The sequence below is a fragment of the Hylobates moloch genome, unplaced genomic scaffold, assembly GCF_009828535.3.
Source record: "Hylobates moloch isolate HMO894 unplaced genomic scaffold, HMol_V3 SCAFFOLD_21, whole genome shotgun sequence".
Lineage (NCBI taxonomy): Eukaryota > Metazoa > Chordata > Mammalia > Primates > Hylobatidae > Hylobates > Hylobates moloch.
This window is the reverse complement of record NW_026652296.1, coordinates 45,782,232-45,802,944: the sequence shown is the minus strand read 5'-3', so window position 1 is coordinate 45,802,944 and position 20,713 is coordinate 45,782,232. Positions and strand designations below refer to the sequence as shown.

Genomic DNA, 20,713 nt, shown 5'->3' with positions numbered 1-20,713 from the left:
GAAATATTTTCTCTTGAAGGCAGGCCTTGTTATGACACATAGAATACTGTGGCATGTTTCAAGATGTTTCTTCTTTTTTCCCTTCCCACTTCTGGAAGCATGAGGGGATTTTTCTCTAATATTCATTGTGAGAACCTGGTCCAGCTCCCAGAGGCAAAAACTCACAAAAGCATGATAGCTCCGGAAGAATGGATCCCCCTGGAGTTTCCGTCATTCAGACTGGTCCACACGGAGCCTCCAGTAATCCGTCAGTTAGAGTTTAGGCTTTTCTACTCCAGTACTCGTTCCTGTGGAGGCTTCTGCTAGGGGATTTCTGCTCAGATAAGTTGTGATTCTCTGTACCCATCTGTCTGTCTCTCCAATTTTGGGGACAGCAGTTTGCTCTGTGACCTCACTTCTTCGATGGAGCTAAAGAAAGTTGTTGCTTTCTTTTAGTTGGTTTAGCTGTTCACGTGTTAGCACACGTGTTAGGACAGGGTGACGTCTTCCAAACTCCTTACGTGTTGAACCGCCTATACATTGTTATTCTCACTATCTAGGATGTCTAGGAAAGTAAGAAAAAGATCATGTGCTGGCTCTCATTTTGTCATCCTCCTGACTCTTCATTTTCTTTGAGCCTAGGGACCAAAATGAAGGCCTGTTACTTTGTAAGAAGAAAAATGTCACGTGTTCATAAGTGAAATACTGAGCAAACATCGACTTGATTTTTCCCTGAGGAATAACTTCAATATACACAAAAGCTCCACTTTCCCAAAGAGGTCCATCAAAGTAAATCTCTAACATTTGTGTTTAAATGGATAGTTATTTCTACTATGAGCACATCCTGAACTTCTTTTCTTGCCCCAGCAGGTTTTCATGGCACATTACAACTCCAAGCTATCTTGTAGCTGCTTACTACAGCTCAAGCAGGAGAAGAAATTGATTTTTGATGAGAAATATGCCTTTTCTGGGGTTTCATTATTCTACCACAAACTTAGTCCAGAGCTCATTGTTGTTGAAATACTGTCATTCATTATTAAGATGAACAATGATGACTGCTGTGGGAAATTTGCATTTTAAAATGCAGTTTTCCTCCTTTAAAATTCTGTGGCTTATTTGGTCTCTTCATTCTCCTATCATTCATCAAACACGCACTATACCCCAAGTGCCTTGCTGTGGTTAAGAGGAATGAGCCAGGTTCTATCTGAGGGAAATGGTACATCCATCACTTCCAATTACATCTCTCTACGCATTTTCAGGAACAGTAACTTATGTCTGGGTAAAACTTCGAAATCCAAAACCAGCCAAGGGGATGTTTTAGGTAGAATAGTAAAAGATCTTGTATGCAATTATTGCACGAATCACAGTCGATTACTCAGGTCATTCTAAATTCATTTTAGACAATCTAAAGAAACGTATCCATATTACTAGGATGTGGTGAAATCCACTGTATAGCAATTTGGGGAGTTTAACAAGTTTCTTTTGGGGTTTGGTGTTATAGACAATGACATGTATTTTATAATTTCTTCAGAGTTTTAACTATAAACAAGACAGTTTTGTTGAAATCTGTTGATCTGCTATCTGTTCCTCTTACCAAAAATTGTATTTTCTGGCATTGGGAAGAGAATCTGAAAAAAAAGGTAGGTAATGTCAAGTTCCAGGGGCAGAGAGGGGATAGTGAAACCATACTTGATCTTAAAATTTGAGCCCACCTATACTTCCAGTCATCACTCTATGGCACATTGAAGAGCATGGAGCTCCTAGCTGGTTTTCCAGGCCTACTGTGCACAACAGCATTCCTGTACCTTTAGACTTTCTTACATCTTTCAGCTTTCTCTCCTTATTAAGCAAATAAGATACATTTAGGGAAGGAGGGCTAACAAGAAGACCTGTAGGGGAGCAAAATGCATGTGACTTGTGCAATTTAGTCTTCACAACAAGAGAGAGTAGACTTATCCCCTCTTATATGTTACCAGTGAAGACACTGAGGAATAGAGACCTGTTTTACTCACTCGGATTATACTTTTCAGGGAAAGGATTCAATGCCTGGTAGATCTGACTCTAAAGCCAGAGTTTCTCTTGAACCAGATCTCAGCTCTCTTTGAATTCATCAAATTGGTATGCAGGATTTATTATGCAGAGAATATTTTTACCTTGGACAAGATAGTAATTGAAGCCAGATTCCAAAGGTGGCAAAGACCTAGATAGGAATGAAAACCATCTTCAAGTGTTATATATCCTCAGAGGGATTTCTGAAACATTATGTGTTCACCAGCAGTATTAGTTCTCACTGAATGTATCAGTCATATTTTTCTGCATTACAAACAACCTCTAAAACCAAGTAGCTGACGGCAAATAGCATGTATTGTCTTATTTACAAGACTGCGGGTTGGCTGTGGTTTAACTGATCAAGACTGGGCTTGGCCTAACCAAACTGGACTCTCGGCTTCTGTTGGGCACAGGTCTTTTCCTTCTTTTTCATTTCAGGTACTTGTCTGAAAGGGCAGTAGTTATCTGGGACCTTCTCTTTCCATACCAGCAAATACTTTTTAAAACTTCACATCTGCTCACATACCACTGACTAAAGCAAGTCAGATGGCCAAAGTCAACATCGATGGGGCAGGGAAATATGTTCCACCCAGGGTGGCAGGCTCTGCAAATTCAGATGGCAAAGATAAGCGAAGAATTGGGAACACTTGTCTAATCTAGCACGCTGAGAAAGTGATGTAAAAAAGGCGTCACAAGAGTCTACTGGTGTCACTGCTCATGTCAAGCTTGAAGCTCTGTCCTCTGACTCAACACTGGAATTTTAGGAATGCTTCACTTGATATCTTTTGGAATGTCTTTGAAAATGAGTTTTAGGATGATGTCCTCCAGCAGATTTTAATTATATCGTATAATGTACTTTTAATCACAAAATTATATCAAATTATGTATTATTTTTAATCATAATCTTAGTCCTTAAAATTCTTTTCATCTCTGTCTCAATCAGCAATAGTGTGGCTGCCATTGTATATCCTATCTAAACCATAGCATAGAAGTCTTGCCCACTGGACCACCCCTATTTAGGCAAATTCCACATGCTACCAGCAGGTGAAGTCAGACAGAACTCAGAATAGAGTGTCATGGCCAAAGTCTGTCTTAAGATTCAAACATGAAAAGGAAAGATTCTCCATGCCAAATGTTCAACTCAGGGGAGCTGAACACTGAGAAGTTTTACAGAGGAATTCCTGGAATTTTGAGGGCAGTTTACAAACGTAGGCCTTCAGGGGGCTTGACTATCACTGAAGAGCAAAAGCCAATAGTCAGGGGATTTGAGGGCTATCTTTCTTTCTTCTGCACTAAGATAATAAGGGTGAATGCTGCTGAGACAGTGATGACGTGTTCAGCATGCCTTCCTCTGGAGAATCATGCACCTGTCTGTGCCTGCGAGAGCATAAAAGCTCCATGGGACAGAAGTGGTTTACATCCTGGGAGTCAGTAACAAAGCTAAGAGACCCTGTCTGGTGCTATGTCCTGAAAGAGGTCCTTCAGTCTGTCCTAGTCCAGGGATCCTAGGACAGAGGCCTTTGTCAAAACCCCAAGCCAAGGGGACCTAGCTGTCATTCTCCTAGGTCGTGTTTTTAAGTTGATCAAGGTCATGTGCATGGAGTGTCTAGGCCAGCAGAAACTCCAGAGAGCAGCACAGAAGTTTGTGTCCTGCCCTCCAGTGAGAGGGCTTATTCTCATAGGCCTCAGGTGTCACAGAATCACTGCAGGATGCTAGGCAGCCTCCTAGGACACAGGAACAGCCAGGTATTTCTCATGTTCCCAAATGTGGCATGACACCGTGTTGAGTGCCTATTTCGCTTTGAGCCCGAAGGTGGAAAGGAGAACAAGACAGACGGAGCTCTGTCTCATGGAGCTTAAATTCCAGCAGAGTGGACACACAATTACCAAGCAAACAAAACAGACATCATTTCAGGTAGTGATAAGAGCAGCAAAAGACCCCTGCAATTCAAGGTGAGGGGTTTAGATTTTGCCCATAGTGCAGAGGAAGCCCCACTGGGGGGCTCCTAGCGTGGATGTGACATGGTGTGCTTTATGTTTGGAAAGATCACTAGCTACCAGGACTATGCACCATCGAATGCCACCCGTTCAATAAGCAGAAACTGCATTTTCATTTCTCAGTAGATCTCAATATAAGCCTTTTCTATTCAAATGTGATGTCCTCAATGAACTCCTTTGATTACCCCTGTAGGGAAAATGTTCTTTTAAAAAAGAATTTCTAAAAACCCTATTCCAGGTGATTCTATGAGATCTTTCATCTCCTTTCTCAGAAGACTTATCCAGGGGTAGCAGGAACAGCTTGCATAGAATAGAATTTGTTTCACGAGCCATTTCTCCAGTCATTATAATTCCTTAGGCAAAAGATGATTTCAAAAATACCCTCCGAAATAGACACTGGAGCTCATAAGTTTGAGGAGCTGAGGAAGCTTGCATAGATTGTAACCTTGTGTCCTATAAAAATGCAGTTCATTTATACCTGTTTTGCAGAGCAGAGAAAACACAACTTGAAAGGAAAACTTCATGTTTCAGTTTTTTAAATAAATGAAAGATAAAGTGTCTCAAGACCAAGGCTGAATATAGTAGAATTTATGGAGTATCATTTGCTTTGGCACACATAATGTCAAGTGAAATGAAAGAATGGGTGTAAAGAGATTAAGATGAGAAGAAGTACAGAATTTCCCTTCTCCGTTTTTATATTATGACTAATTTTAGAGGCCGTGCTAGGGACATAAGTGCTAAGTTGAATAAAATAAAGGAACGGGTAAGACAGGACCATGGGGAAAGAAGCGACGTCACAGAAGTTCTATAGTGAGCCAGTGGGCCACAAATTCACACGCTTCAGTCATGTCCAGAGTGATGGTACCTAAATGTTCAAGTGTAATTGAGCCATTAGAACTGTCAGCTTTTCTACCTTCTCAAGAGATTCCTTGGGCCGCACCCACACTCTGCAATGAAGACATTAAATGGTAGAATGGGTGCTGTCACCTGAGAAAGAGGGTAGCACATCTAATCCCATGGGTCCTCTGGTCATGGCTTATGCGGAAGGCCATGTGTTTGGTGCTCTGAAACAGATCCCTGCCCATAGGAGCTTCCAATCTGATTTCCTTTCTTTGGGGTTTGAAACCGTGTAACATCCAGACTGGAGTGTCTGACATAGAGGCTTTCTGGTATGTTCCATCCATTCTGAGGACCAACAACATGCCAGGTTCCAGGCTCCAGGCTAGGGTATGGACGGGGTGTGGGCCGGTATACTGGTCCTGTCCCTTGCTTGAGTCCTCCACGAGCCACTTTTCCTCTTCTGTAAAATGGGAAAGATTGTATACATTTTGAAGGGGGTTTTCAAGGTTTGACTTATTTTATGTGGAAGCCAGAGGTGATTTGGCTTCTAAGAATAGCCTAGGCTCCCACCCATGCCCACCACAGCATATCATTACTTTCTCTTCAAGCAGATGCAAGTCCAAACTGCCTCACTGGGTTATATTGAGTCTATTAAAACTGCGTGACAAAGTCACACCGTACTTTGCACACCTCTTGGCATTTCCTTCCTTCCTTCCTTCCTTCCCTCCTTCCCTCCTTCCTTCCTTCTTTCCTTCGTTTCTTCCTGTCTTCCTCCCTCCCCCTCCCTTCTTCTCTTTCCTTCGTTTCTTCCTGTCTTCCTCCCTCCCCCTCCCTTCTTCTCTTCCTTCCTTCCTTCCTTCCTTCCTTCCTTCCTTCCCTTCTTTCTCTCTTTCTTTGTTTCCTTCTTTCTTTCAACAGGGTTTCACTCTGTTACCCAGGCTGGAATGCAGCCTCCAATTCCTAGTCTCAAGCAATCCTCCCATCTCAGCCTCCTGAGTAGCTGGGACTGCAGGCATGTGCCTGGGTGATTTTTATTTTTTAATTTTGTAGAGATAAGATATCTCTATGTTGCCAAGACTGGTCTAGAACTCCTTGGCTCAAGCAATCCTCCTGCCAAAACATCCCCAAATGCTAAGATTACAGGCATGAACCACCACACCTGGCCTTGGGAGTTTTCAATATAAATCCAAATTAATTATGTTGGGGTGATCAGACCCAATACCAGGTCATGGGGGCGATGAAGTCCAGTGGAGTCAAAGGAATGAGAAAAAGTTTGAGAGAGAAAGTGGGACCAGGGGGCCATCGCGAGTGTGGAGGCTATGAAGCCTCCAGCTCTGGGAGCCAAAGAAACAGGTGGTGAGGATGTGGGGGTTGAAACGAAACAGTGTATCAAGTGAATGAGAAACATATGGCTACTTGAGATAATGGGAGTGATAGAAGCAAGGAGCCAGCAAGTCTAGCAGATATGCAAGCCCTGCCTCAACTTCTGTCCCAACACTCAGCTTTTCTCCCAACAAATTATCTTTGCCTCTTTCCCGCAATACAATAAAGTCCAATTACAGCCCATTGCTGTCCATTTACAGAGCAACTCATCTTCCTTTTTCTTTTCTCTTCTACTTTCCATTGTATTCTTATGAAAATTAAATGAAGTAACAGATAAATGCTACTAAGTAGAGTGACTTATACTTAATAATTGCTCAGTAAATGCTAACAGCAGCAGCACTAGCAGCAGTTTATTATTATTTCAAGATTGCTGTCTTGTCTAGTGAGCCAGGTGTGCATGCCAATGTGCGCCTGGACTAGATGACCTCTATACTCCCCAAAGTGAAGTATTATGTTACCTTCGTGCTGACAGCCAGTGAGCTCCCCAACTCCTCCCCAATTAATTAGCTATTTTATAGAACATTTCTCTACTGTGCATGTGCTAGAGGTTACAACTAGAATACAGTGGAGAAAGGGTGATCGCAAGATCAGACATGACACCTCATTGTCTCAGATTCATCGATACATTTTGACTGCTGTCATGGTTTGACTACCCCCAAAAAGCAGATTTAAAGGCAGGGGTTTGTGTGTAAGTTGTTAATTTGGGAGGTGACTTTTGGAAAGAGAGACAGACAAAGAAAAGAAGCAAATAAAGAATGCATTATCATGGGATTTGCCACTGTGGGCAAGTGGAATGTGAGCTCACTGAGCAGCTCTGGGAAACTATAAAGCACACACCTCAGCATTATCCCCTGAGGGGTGAGGGAGCTGAGGTGTTAACCCAACAACTCTCAGTAATCATTGGTTGAAGAATGTTTTGGGGGTGCCTTGTTCCCTGGCCCTTTAGACCTGCCCTACACGTGGCAAAGTGAGCTCTGGCCAGCAGAGGGAGCCCTCGGGTAAAAGGGGCTGGCACCAGAAGGCTCCCTCAGGTAAAAGGTTTAAGTCAAAGCAGCTTGCAAGGAAATAGCATATGCCAAGAAGATACATGCGGTGCATCGTCAGCATCTGCTCTTGTTACCCAACTTCTGAATATGCCACGTTATGTGTATATACTCATATAACCAAAGCCAGATCACAAAACAGCTGCAACTCCACTCTCTTAACGACAGACTATGGCCACCTCACCCTTGCCTACTAGGTGCCCCTTTGTGTTCTTGGGTGAAGCCAGTGACACTTTTTTAGTATTCTGCTGCTGTGCTCACTGCGGTAATAGGGGCCAGTGTCACTCTTATTACTTCACCTGTTTTATCTTTTGTGAAACTCATCCTTTAGCCAGAATGGTCTGAGTGGCTGGTCTAGCAAGTGCTTAACGGTGAGGCTCCTTCAGCTCATTTCTCTCAAGTAATTTGATTTCATTGCACTATCAGAATTGCTTTTATGGGTTAGAAGGAGGCCTAGAGGGAAGAGGTTGACAAAAGCTGTTTTGAGATTAAAAAAATAAAAATGTATTGCCCAATACTTCCCATCACATCCTCCATCTACACCCTCCAATCTCTCCTCCTCATGCGTGGTAGGGTGTGCATGTGTGTGTGTTCAGGAGAAATTAAAATAACAACACACAATTCATCTCATATTTGTATTTCTTTTCACCCGAGCTTGAAAAGTATACTGTTTCATTTCCTGTGATCCCCACAACAGAACTTGTGTGCTAAGATGGAAAAATATTATGGCTATGTTCTCTGAAGTTATCAAGCAAAGTGTAATTTTGCATTGACAGTCAATGTTGACAATCCCTGTTCAACTGATGTCAACATATTGATCAACCCAGTGATACATCCCTCTCACTCAGGACAATCATAGGTTTCTATCAGTGCTGAAAGTCTCGCGTTTGATAACTTCATAATATTTTTATTTTGAGGGTGTGCACGTGAATAAAAATAACACGGTGCCATGCTTTCCTCATTAAAGAGTTGGCAGGAATAGAGAGCTCAGAAGTGGATGTGAATTTCATGTGCAGAGTTCAAGGGAGTTTGATTTTTTTAAACTACTGCTCCTAACTTCTGGATATTTATAACAATACAGTACCAATTTGGAGCTTTTAGTTACTTGGAAGGCTGGTTAGTATAGCAACTACTTTCTAAATAATATGCAGTCTACCCAGGGATTTATGATTTCATAAAAGTGCTAGTATTTTATCACAGCTTTGGGCCCTGTGCTCGGCTGGGTGGGGTGCGGGTATGGATGAAAACCCTTTGAGGTTAAAACCACCACAAAAGACATTGTTCAGCTGAAAATAAAATGATTGAGCGTATAAAGAATAGTTTTTAGATTTGTGAGTTTTGCTGGACATTGGTCTCTGGAGCGCTGCCTTCTTACAAACTGCAGGAAAGGCAGTTAAAGCTGAGGTGAGACCTGGCAACAGATCTAGAAGGGGATGTTGAGGGAAGCCCTGGGCAGACTCTGAATGGTGCATGGGGTTAAGGTTTTAAAGCCTGACTTAAATATACCAAATTATTATTATACCAACATTATGTTGAATTTTAATTTTTTTCTGGCAAGAACCTCTTTGAAACGATTGATTTAAAGTATCACCATATGGCTTTCTATGATATGGTAATCTATAGCCCCAAATAGACTTTCATTTTAAAGTTTAAAACAAAAGCTAATCTGTTGCTTCTGACTCCAAAAAAGGACAGTTTTACTGGCAGAGTAAGTCATGTCTATCTTTATTTTAGCGGAATATGCTAGAGTTCTAGTAAACATATTTGAATTTTATATCAGGTGAACAAAATTAGTTTCTACATGGGAGCCTTTGGACAAAGTTAAAGATAATAGGGAAATATCAATAACAGTAAAAAATAAAAAGTAAATAGAGAGGAAAATTGTCCACAGCAAAGTGAAAACCAGATTTACTATAGCTGTATTGGAACCATTCTGGGTTTTCAATAATTCCAACAAACATACACTTTAGAGGTGGGGTAGAATCTTCAATGAGTCTTTATTGCTGTATCTTTCTGTAATGAAATTTGATGAAAAGAAATATCGGCTTAATAACCAAGTGAAAGGAAAATGTCCACCTGATGAGTTATTTGATGTGCTATGGATGAAAACTACTGTAAATTCAACTTGCTGTTTCACTTCTGTGTCTTTTATTTAAATTGTCTTGATGGTCTGTCGACAGAATTTGTCCTTTCTTGGCTTAGGAACATCACTGCTTTGCAGCGAGAAGACAGGCAAATCATAAAACTTGTCTAGGCTTCTAGTTATAAAAAGTATTGAATAGCCTAAAGCTATCTTTAATAGCTTGAAATGTGGTCAAGAGAATTTAATTAGAAAGTACATCCCAACATGCTAAATAAATAGATCAGCAGAGATTATTAAAACACATTATTTTACACTTTCATATACTTCTGGTGGGAGTGTTATTGGCACAGCTGCTTTGGAAAACTGGCAGAATCTCCCAGAATCAGGCATAACATGGGGTCCAGCAGCCCTTCCTCCTGGATATATACTCAACAGAAACACATGCTTATGTCCACCAAGACATGTATGAGAATGTTCATGGCAGCTTTATTCATATTAGTCTCAAACTGGGAACAGTGTAGTTGTTCATCAACACTCGACTGGATGAACAGATTGTGGAATATCCATACAATGGAATGCAACACTACAATGAAATGAGCTACTGTTATATGTAACACCATGGGTAAATCAGGCAGGCATAATTTTAAACAAAATATAGACAAAAAAGAGCACACATTATATAATTCATATATGTGAAGTATAAAAACAGACAAAACTAACCTCCGATCATAGAAGTCAGAATAGTGGTTATTTTGAGGGCTGGGCATTGACTCAAGACAAGGCAGCTTTCTGGGGTATGAGAAGTATCTTTTACCTTGAGCTGCATAATGGGGTGTGTGTGTGTGTGTGTGTGTGTGTGTGTGTGTGTGCGCGCGCGCGCGCACGCGCGTGGTATGTGAAATATTTGCAAGCACTTTCAATACAAAAGTAAATAAGAAAAAAATCATTTATTTATTGTATAAGTCAACTTTCACATTTACAACAAAAGTTAATTTTATGAGTCTATCCTAATGAGTAGAAAACTAAGCTTTGGAATGCTAGTAGAAGCACAGGATCTGTGCGCACCTGGATACACACACACATGCAACTCCCTGCATGCCTGACCCTAAATTATTCGTGGCTTGTTCAGCCTCATTGACCCTCATACTTGGAAGAGATTTCCCGTGTCATCTAATTCAGTGATTCATCTGAAGCTTGTCTGTAGCCTCCCCTCTGGGTGGCCATTCTACTTTTGTGAACAAAAGTCCCCTGGTGACCAGAATATGTTGTGATGTTCTGAGGAAGGCCTTTCTCTCTTGGGAGTCCATCCCTAGGCTAAAATCTGTCTTTGTCTATTCATTGGTCTTATTTGTAACCCCGGAGATCTTGTAGTTAAGTGGAGAAAGAATTGTCCTGTTGCTGTCTATCCTGAACATCATGCTTTATCTTGTATATCCATGTCCACCGAAAGCAGGCATCTTATCAGGGATATTCATCTTGATATTTTTCTCCCCTTTTAATTAATCACAAAACATCTTCCTATCAGGAACTAGATTTTCTCATAAATCTCGATATTTTTCCCCAGAGATGAAAAGGGATATTCTGAAGATAACAATCTGTTGAGTACCTTCTCAGCATCCCTTCCTCCTACCCATACTCTAAGGCTAAACACCCCTGTGCTCCCAGAAGTGAGCCTTTTCCTGTTGTCAATATGTACAAAGATCCACAAGTCTGTAATCCAGTCAGTCATTCAACACCTAATTATTGATCATTCTCTATGTGCCAGCAATGTTTTAGGTATCCAGTGATAAGCAAAGACAGATGTGTCATCCGCCTCCCAGGGCTTTCACTCTATTAAGGTTATTAATCACATGTTTACATAAATAAATGCAGAATTGCAACTGTGATGGGTCTGTGAGGTAAAGGTACATGGTATTATGAAAACACAACACAGGGAGTCATCAATGGCAGAGAAGCCTTTCCTGAAGAAGTGATCACCTGGCAAAGGACAAATAAAATGGATATACACTAGGAAAAAAGGAGGAGAAATGTCATTTCAGAAAGAGTAAAGAGCGTGAGCAAGGCCTTATGACAGGAAGGCAAAATGAAAATACCACATTCAAAGACCAGAAAGAAGGCCAGTGTCGTTGCAGTGGAGAAAACAAAGAGCAATGCAACATGAGATGAGACTAGAGAGACAAGAAAGGGCCAGTTTTTTCAGGGGAGAAATGTTGCCACTAACTTGGGGAGTGGTTTGAAGCTAGAGCCGGCTTCAAATGCTTGTGATGCTTATGAAAGACTATTCCTTGGAAAGTAGCTGAGCAAACAAACTAACGAGAAAACAGTTTTGAGAGAGCTGTTTAAATCAGTAACTTTGAATCGGGAATGTTGCATCAAGGTCCAGGGCACGATCCATGGAGGAAGTTGTTGTGGAAGATGAGCAGGTCAATGGACTGGCTAAGCGCAGGGTGGGTCACTCTTGTGGATGTTGAAATCACGTGGGGTTACAGCAAACCTTGAGGTTAAGATGAAAACCATAACTCAATGCCAGATGCTTTGATGAATATGAGAGAGTGACCAGGAGGTCACAAATAATTGAGAACTGACCATAGTTGCCATGGTTCTGTGACAACTTGTATAATTTCTCTGTGGGGAATTATGTCTTCTAAAGGTGAATGTTAATGCTGATGGTCATTGCAACTGAGTGTGATTGCAGTATTTATTAGTTTTATATGCCCTATAATTTTATGATTTAAGTACTTATTCAACATACCTAACATTTGGAGAAGAATTTTATGAGATGAGAATAAATAAGAGAAAACTGAGACATAAATCTAGAAAGGCCCCCTGGGGTCGTTGGAATGTGTAACACAAAGCTAAGGTGCCTGTGTTTATTCTGTGTTGGAGAGTCAACAAAGGCTGCCTCTGTTTTGTGTAAGGTTGGGGTGTAATGCTAACTCTGCCTATGCCTAGGAAGAATCGCTTGAAAGTGGCTTGCAGGGTAGATTGGAGAAGGGAAGGAAGACCAAAGGAGCACAGTTGTCAACTACAGTTGTCTGGGTGAGGGCCGATCAGACCTTGAATGAAATCAATGGGAAAGGGAGGAAAGGAAGGGGCAGTGGAAAATAGTTCAGAGGGACGATGCCTTTAGGACTTGGTTACCAACAGGGAAGTTGGTCAAACATGGCGGTAACTAGGAGAGACGTAAAGCCATAGACAGAAACCAGAAAGCCAGGGACGACATTTGTTTTAGGCAGCAGCATGTATTGCATTTCTGGTGCTGAAGCATATTAAAGGGAACTATCGGCGATTATAAATCTAGTTGTTAAATTCAGGGCAGAGAGGGACTGAAAAGGCCTCCTATGGTTAATCCCCTAACAAGAAATGCCCATCCTGGCCTCCTTCTCCTTCTTTTTTTTGAGACAGAGTCTTGCTCTGTTGTCCAGGCTGGAGTGCAGTGGCATAATCTTGGCTCACTGCAACCTCTGCCTCCTGGGTTCAAGCAATTCCCGGCCTCAGCCTCCCAAGTAGCTGGCATTACAGGTGCCTGCCACCACGTTTGACTAAGTTTTGTATTTTTAGTAGAGATGGGGTTTCACCATCTTGGCCAGGCTGGTATTGAACTTCTGACCTCGTGATCCTCCCACCTTGGCCTTTCAAAGTTCTGGAGTTACAGGCGTGAGCCACCGCACCTGGCCGCCTCCTTCTTCTTTGCAGCTCACCCGTACTCTCATCCTGCTTTCCTTGCCCCTTCATTTTTCCTAACCTTTCCCATTGATTCCTTGGGACTCACAGCTTATTTCTGAGAATAATGTCTCCTTGGTTCCCGATGTTACAGCTCTCTTCCTCAAGTATTCTATTATTTCCTGCAAGCCTCACACTTCTTTGTAACTTAGTCCTCTTTATCTGTGTCCACATAACCCTAATATACTTGTCATGCTGCATTTTGTTTGCCTCTTTACTTGTCTATTTCCTCCCCTGGACTTTGGGCTTTTAGAGGACAGGGACTCATTAAAAGTATGACATAGCTACTCGTGTGGGGTTCAGTAATACTTTTTAAATAAATTAACTGATTAACTGTAAGGAAAATTTTGATACATTCATTTAAAGAAAACGAATAGGATTAAACAATTCATAACAAATGCACAATCCCAAATGTGGTAGACATTGCAAAGGTTCAAGAACTTATGCACATTTTCTGTATAACAGACATTGTCTCTAAGAAGAATTAAGCTTGGCTCTGATTTGTTTTGTCCCCTTTCCTAATGAACTCTCTAGCAAAGCCTGGAGAAACCTAATCAGAAAAGCAACACATATTCTTGGAAATGGGGACAATATCTGTCTTTTTCTTGTCCTCGCACTCATTTTTTTTCTAAAGAAGTACTGAGATCAGAACCATCAGTTTGAACTACTAGAATACATATTTGTCCTCCAATAAAACTGGGTCTTTTAAGTCATGGTTGTTTCCATTTCCGCAACATTTCTCTCTTTCTGCGTCTGTATGGACAATGCCCCAGAAAACTCTGGACCAGAAGATAGCCTCATAGACAAGCCATATAAAGAAAAAAAGAGGGCTGAGTTTAGGATGCTGGGAATGGCACACATTTAATGAATGCTGCTAGAAAGAAGCCAGGAAAGAATTGGTCAAACAGGAAGAAGACGTGGGAGAAGGCAGGGTTGAAAAATTCAGGAGAAGAAGTCACACATTCATAAAGACAGAAGTAGATTAATGGTTACCAGGGGCTTTGGGTGACAGACTGGGGAGTGACTGCTAATGGGTACAGATTTTTGTTATGGGATGATAAAAATATTCTGGAATTAGTGATGATGGCAAGACTTTAAAAACATGGTACAAACCACTGAATTATAAACTTTAAAACAATAAGCAATAAAGTTAAAAAAATAAAAATCTGTGAGAGGAGAATAAAACATAAAAAAACTAGTCAAACACATCTAACACTAGAGAGCTTGAAGATAAATTGAAAGGTGATGGGATTTGGTGATTAGGAAGCCAGTGGTGAGCTCAAAGAGAGTAGTTTCAGGAGCATAGTTACTCCTATCTCTTCTTCTTCCTGCTCCATAAATATATAAATTGATAAGGTTATTCCTTCACATACCATCACTGTTGGCAGAATGTTTGATGATTCTGCAGGTCCAGGAATGTGTTTGGTTTAGATCAGCTAAGGTGACATTCTGAATGTGTTTTGGAGACTCTGAGCATGTACGCTTCTGCTCTCTGGGACAAAGCATAAGTCTGTCATTCTTGCTGCCCTTCTAAAACCAAACCTATACAACAAGACCTGATTAGCTCATGCTGTCTCAATTCCAAGCATCACCTCTGATGGCCCCAAGTGAAACAGGAAATACCCTCTTTGAACTCTGACAATAAGTTTCTGTGGTATGTTTCATTGGTGGAGTTCTGCTGGCCTTGTGACTGGCAGAACTGACCCTAGGCTAACTACGTGTTTTCTCTGAGACACATGTACTTTTTGTTTAAGCTGAGGATAATAAACTTTAATCTGAGCACTTCTTACAAGAAAATAATATGAAAGTACATTGTAATCTATTAAGCTTATGTAAATATGTTTTTAATTGATATTGTTATAAGATTAGAGACACAATTAAATTCTTGCTGTCTTTTTGTTTTTTAAACTCTGTACTGGTGTAGGACCAGCTTTCTTAATGCCTGTGTGTAGGATCACAGGCTTCATATCCATGTACATCTTACTGAGGCCTGTACTTATTGGTTGAACTGAACATTGTTTAAATGAGAAAACTCCAGTATCATAGCGTGATTAACTTCCCTATTGCCTTCATCTTTCATTGTTCATTTGTTTTTTTCTGCTCTTCATCTAGGTTTTCCCAACGAGCCTGCTGCGGTCATTGCCCTCAGCACCATTAAGGAATGGCTTGCCAAGAATCACCATGAGGTAGGAGGAACAACAAAATCAGTGAACATCCAAGATGATGTAATTTGATGCTCAGTTCCCCCCAGAAAAGCACATACATTTTATAAATATCAACTACACCTAGTCATTGAGCCAAACGTAGCTGACCATTCTTCACTTGGGTTACATGAGTAATTAAATGTTTTTTGGTAATTGATAGAATGCAGCAACTCTATTGATCTATCTGGTGAAGTGACCAGATTCATTTAGCCATAATCTAATTTTTTTTACATCTGTGGATAGTATGGGTTATATGTTTGAAAAAGAGAACAGGATGGATTTCATTAAGAATAAGGAGTTTTCCTATGCTATTTTCCTTAGAGCTAAGTTATCTTTGTTGACTTGAGGTTCCTGGTGCGCAGTAATTGTTTGGTATCTGCGTTCTTTGGATTTTTAACTAAAGTCACTTCTGAGTGTGAGATTGAAGTGGGCTTGTATAATCGATCACAAAATCGTTATGAGCGGGATTTCTTATGAAACTAAATGCCTTCATCAGAGTATTCATCATGCCTCCTATTCTGCTTACTTAATAAGATCTTTGCGATATGTTTAGTGATGAATGGGGGAATTACTCAAGTAAACAAAGCAGCAAAATAACTAGAGACCATGGAGCTTTAAATTTCAGAGATTTGTCAATTTACATATTGTAACAGCTAGGAGGTTTCAGACAGTGCACAATCTTATGCATTTTTCTTCTGATTTTGTTTTTCTCCTCAGTTATTCACATAAGGGCTATAAAAATTGTGTTTCATTTTCTGATGGACCATGAATTTAGCTTTTTTCCTTGGGTAGGAGATGAATTATTTGGAAATAATTAGATATGGAAACAGGTGACGGGGTTTTCAAATGAGAGCACTTGGTACTTTTGTGTGTTTGAAGAAACAGCAGTGTCATTTTCTAATTATTGTAATTTCAGCATTTCTTGACCACATGGCCAAACTTATCCATTTTGGTGCTTACCCTTTATTTTCCTCTTGCTTTGAAATGTATAAATATGGCAACTTCGATTTAAAGGATATCTTAAATTACCTCAAAGAAGCAGAAGAAAAACAAATAGCTAAAATAGCCAGCTTACAAAACATGTCTTTGACACGTGTTATTTTCTTTTCACAACAACCTTATGAAATCTCTAAGGTAGATATATGTTATCTTCATCCGCACTTGCCCTCAAAAGGTTAAATGACATACTCAAGATTGGAAAGTCACAGAGCCAAGAGACTGACCCAGTTCTCATAACTCATTGGACGTTCCTCATTCGAATGCCACCAAGGCCAGAAAGAGAAACTCAGTTCCTTTAAAAGCCAGTTATCTTCAATATATTGCTTGGTCATAGTCAATGTTCCACACCTGGATTAACTGCTTTGCAAAAGTGTAGCATGTTGCATGTGTGAAAGCAAGTGTATCAGTGCATATCCATCATTTCCACTGAATAGTAATCCAAGGATATGCCCCACTGGAGGAAGTTTTCATGCGTCATCTTGGCATGTGATGGACATGCGCATAAAGTCATATCATCGAGGATGTGGTGATGAAGAATAAACATGTTGGTCACATGTACAGGTGATCGACAAATTCTACTCATTGATTCTCTCTAGCTAAATTATTCAGAAAGTTATTTTCCACAGGAATTTTCTAATCTAGTGTTTTCTACTTAATTCGCTTGCCTACCCTGTCTTTGAGTCATTCTTTTGCTTTCATATCCTTTTATTTTTCTGCTAATTTCTTGGATCCATTGTAGAAAATATAGATAATTTGGATTGAGAAACTCAGTTATTGTTTTGCAACTGTAAACATATCCTGTACCGATTCCCTTTTTAAAAAGACCCCTAGTTTCAATATTCTAATTTAAGCAAGTCAATTTGAACACATCAGGTTTTTCTAAATAAATGAATTATAATTGGGAGGTCATAGATAAAAGCTAAATAAATTGATTAGCGGTATTTTGATTTATTTTTTCCTCTGTTAAAACAAACAAACAGACTAGGTTAAGGACTTGTAAAAGAGTATTGCTTCTAATTGTTTTCTCTTCATTGCAGTATTATTTTGATGTTCTGATTGTTCAAGCTACTTATTAATTCACTCATTTGATAAATATTTATTGAATCCCCCTAAGCAACAGATACTTTTTTATATTCCAGGGACAGAGCACAGAAAAACAAAATCCTTGCTTTGTCATATTGGTAGTCTAGAAAAAAAATTATGTTTGCTTAACATAAATTAAGCAAATAAAAAATAAAGAAATAAGAAAGTTCAAAGAGTGCTTTACAAAATAAAACAGGGCAATTGGAGAATGTGTTTTTAGGTAGACTCTGCTACCTAAATACCTAAGATATGAGGATATCATCTTGGAATACAGATTTGTACAATGGGAAGGAGGAAGCCAAGCCATATAGAGGTCTTGAGGTAAAACATTTCACACAGAGAGAACCATAGGAGAAAAGCCTGGAAGAGAGAATGAGCTTACTGCTTGCTATCAATGGTGAGACCCAATGTGGTTGAAGCAGAGAGATGAAAGAATGGCAGGAGACAAGTTTGGAGAAACAGACAGAGTCAGATTATAGGGTCTTGTGGTTCATAGAGAGACTTCGAATTTTATTCTAGTGGGTAGTTGTTGAAGCATTTTGGGCAGGAGAATAACACATATAACTCACCTTTAAAAAACAAGCCTGGCTGCTCTTCCGAAAAGGGTATCTGATATTTATAAGATATCAAAGTAGGAAATGGCAGACCAATTAAGAGGATGCTGCAGTAAATCCAGGCAGGAGATGAGGGTGCTCTGGAATACAGTGATGGTAGAAAAGGAGGCAACAAGCATCAAGTGTGGGGTACACTTTGATGATGCAGCCAATAGGACTAGAAGATTGTTTTCTGTTAGGATAGGGTTATGCTGCAGTTACAAACTACCCCCAAAACTTGGTATCACAAACAGCAATGGTATGTTTCTTAATCACACTGTTTGTACATTTTGAGTCAGCAGAGGGAACTAACTTACAAATCCAGGCTGACAGATACTTAACCATGTGAAGTATCATCTATCACATGACAAGAAAAGATAGATAATCAATTCCCTTGTAGAAATGTTTCTACAAAGGAATGATGCATATAACTTTCACTCACATTTCATTGTCCAGAAAAAGGCACCCAGGGACTAAGTTCCAGGAGACAAGAAAATGCAGCCTTTTTGTATGTTCAGAATAGAGCAAACTGAATATTGACAAAAATTAGTAATGTCTATTATAAATGTTAATCAAATGTGATATATGACAAAAAGAAAAAAATTAAGGATGACAACTAAATTTTTGGCCTGAGCTGCTGGGTAAATTTTGGTTCATTTACTGAGTTGAAGAATATTGGTATAAGAGCATGTTTATATGAAAAATATAAAGAAGACAAGAATTGTGTTGTCATGCTACAGATAGTTAAGTCTGAAATGATTTTAGGTATCTAATGAAGATTTCAAATAGACAATTGGCTCTTGGAGCCTAAAGCTCAAGAAAGAAGTAGGAAAGAAAGACCTGGTGATATTGATCAGATTACCCTAACTTTAACTTGGGTTTGGCCTCAGTTTGAGATTGCTTGCAAGAAAAAGGCATATAGTCAAACTAGCTTACATGAAGGAGAATGTGTTGTATAAGTGAACTACATTTAAAAAAAAAGTCTTGAAATCCAAGGGCCAGAACTAGAGAGCGGTCTCGTGAATGATAGAATCACAAACTATAAATCCAATAAGAACCGAGGTAGCTCATTTTCATTCTCTCCCACTCCATCTCTACGTCTATCTCTCCCATGTCTCTGTTTCATTATTATTATTATCGTGTTGCATGTTATCTTTTATTCTCATTCATCTGCTTACACGTGGCCCTATCATGACTGTGTCTGTCCATTCATGGATCAATCAGCCCTGCTTGAGGCAAGGCCTGGGTTCGATGGATAAGGTTGCGTTTTCTGAAGCTCTTAGCTGGTCAGGTTCTCCAAAAATTTTCCTTTAAAAAACAAAAAAGAGGAATCTATGTAATGTGAGTCTCCCATCAGTGCTCATACTTTTCTTATTCAGCTGAGTTTATTATTCAACATTCACAAATTTCATGGTTTGTGGCTTCATTCCCCATAAACAATTGAGCTGTCATATAATTGATGAGCTTTTACATTTCACCATTAACTTACTTTCTGATTTCTAAACCATCAGGAATATGCACTTTTTCTTTCCCAACACAGTAGTTGATTTGCTTATGTTTAATTTCATAAATCACCGCCAGCTGGTGTGGCTGGATACTTCCATACCCAGAGAGGTCTGACTAGAGTCCCAGTGGTCAGGAGGAGGAAAATCATATTCTGTTGCCCACCATCCACTTGTTTAATTTACCCAAAGTCTGAACTGCAAGGGCACAGCATATATTTAAGAGGACTCAGAAACCCGAGGGGAGGAACACTACTGCACACACAGCACAGTGGCTCAAACAGTGGCGGCTCTAGCAGAAGAGCTAAAGCAGCACTTTAACAAAAAGAAAAAAAAAAAGAAGCATTCTCAAAAGGCTGTAATTGAGGCACAAAAATGACTTAGAACTGAAAAACATGATGACTCTTGAGTTGAAAATTTTAAAAAAACAAAAAAGAATATTCACTACTGAGAACTGAATTATTGCTATGAGAAGATCAGATAGATGAATTATCTCACAACACAGAAGAGAAATACAAAGAAATGACAGTCATGACTGAAGAGGTAAGGTGGCAGAGAAACCCAGGGATCAAACATGAGGCAGGCAGGGTCTGAAGATTACCCACTGGCATTTTCAGCTAAATTAAGTATTAAGAACTTCTGAGTTCAGAAATCCAAAAGAAAAGAATATCAGAGTTGGCAGCAAAAATTGACAGCAGGTAGCATAATAACCTTTCTCTAAGTACATCATTTTTCTCAAGTAGTAACTTTATTACAGAAATAGGTGAGCAAAATAAGGGACTGTTATGGAAATGAACAGTGGAAATGTGGCCTAGATTTCTAAGTTGGGGTGGCTGCTCTGTGTTATCAAATGCAGTTTCATGCATTCCTTATTTTTCATGCAATCTAAAAATATAATTCTTTGTGGAATAGGGATTTCCCCACTCTGCAGCTCTGAGACCCCCTGCTCATATCTGAAAGTTAGCCTAAGAAATGTTTTTACAGTGCCTGTTCTATTGTTCTACCCCAGGGACTCATATGGCATTTGGCTATTGCTCTCTGGGACAATGTACATATTTGCCATTTTTTTCCACAGAAAAGTAGAACAGGATTCATTTCACCCTTCAGAGCCACAAATGTCCTGATATTGTGAGATATTTCCAAGTCATGGTGGTCATATTCAATATTTCAGATACCCCAAGGGAGCAAGCATCCTACAGCACATTAGCACCGTGTGTTCAGTTTCCCAGAAAGT

At 39.8% G+C, this 20,713-nt stretch overlaps 1 protein-coding gene across 4 annotated transcripts in view; it reads left to right on the top strand.

Annotated features, from left to right (window-relative positions):
• The window catches only part of MACROD2 (mono-ADP ribosylhydrolase 2), a 2,131,323-nt gene that overhangs the window by 1,510,992 nt on the left and 599,618 nt on the right, over window positions 1-20,713 (top strand). For all 4 annotated transcript variants that reach the window (XM_058432749.1, XM_058432748.1, XM_058432747.1 and 1 more), the window contains exon 8: window positions 15,211-15,284. In XM_058432749.1, coding sequence (XP_058288732.1) covers window positions 15,211-15,284 — 74 coding nt within the window. The remainder of the gene's footprint in view (window positions 1-15,210; window positions 15,285-20,713) is intronic.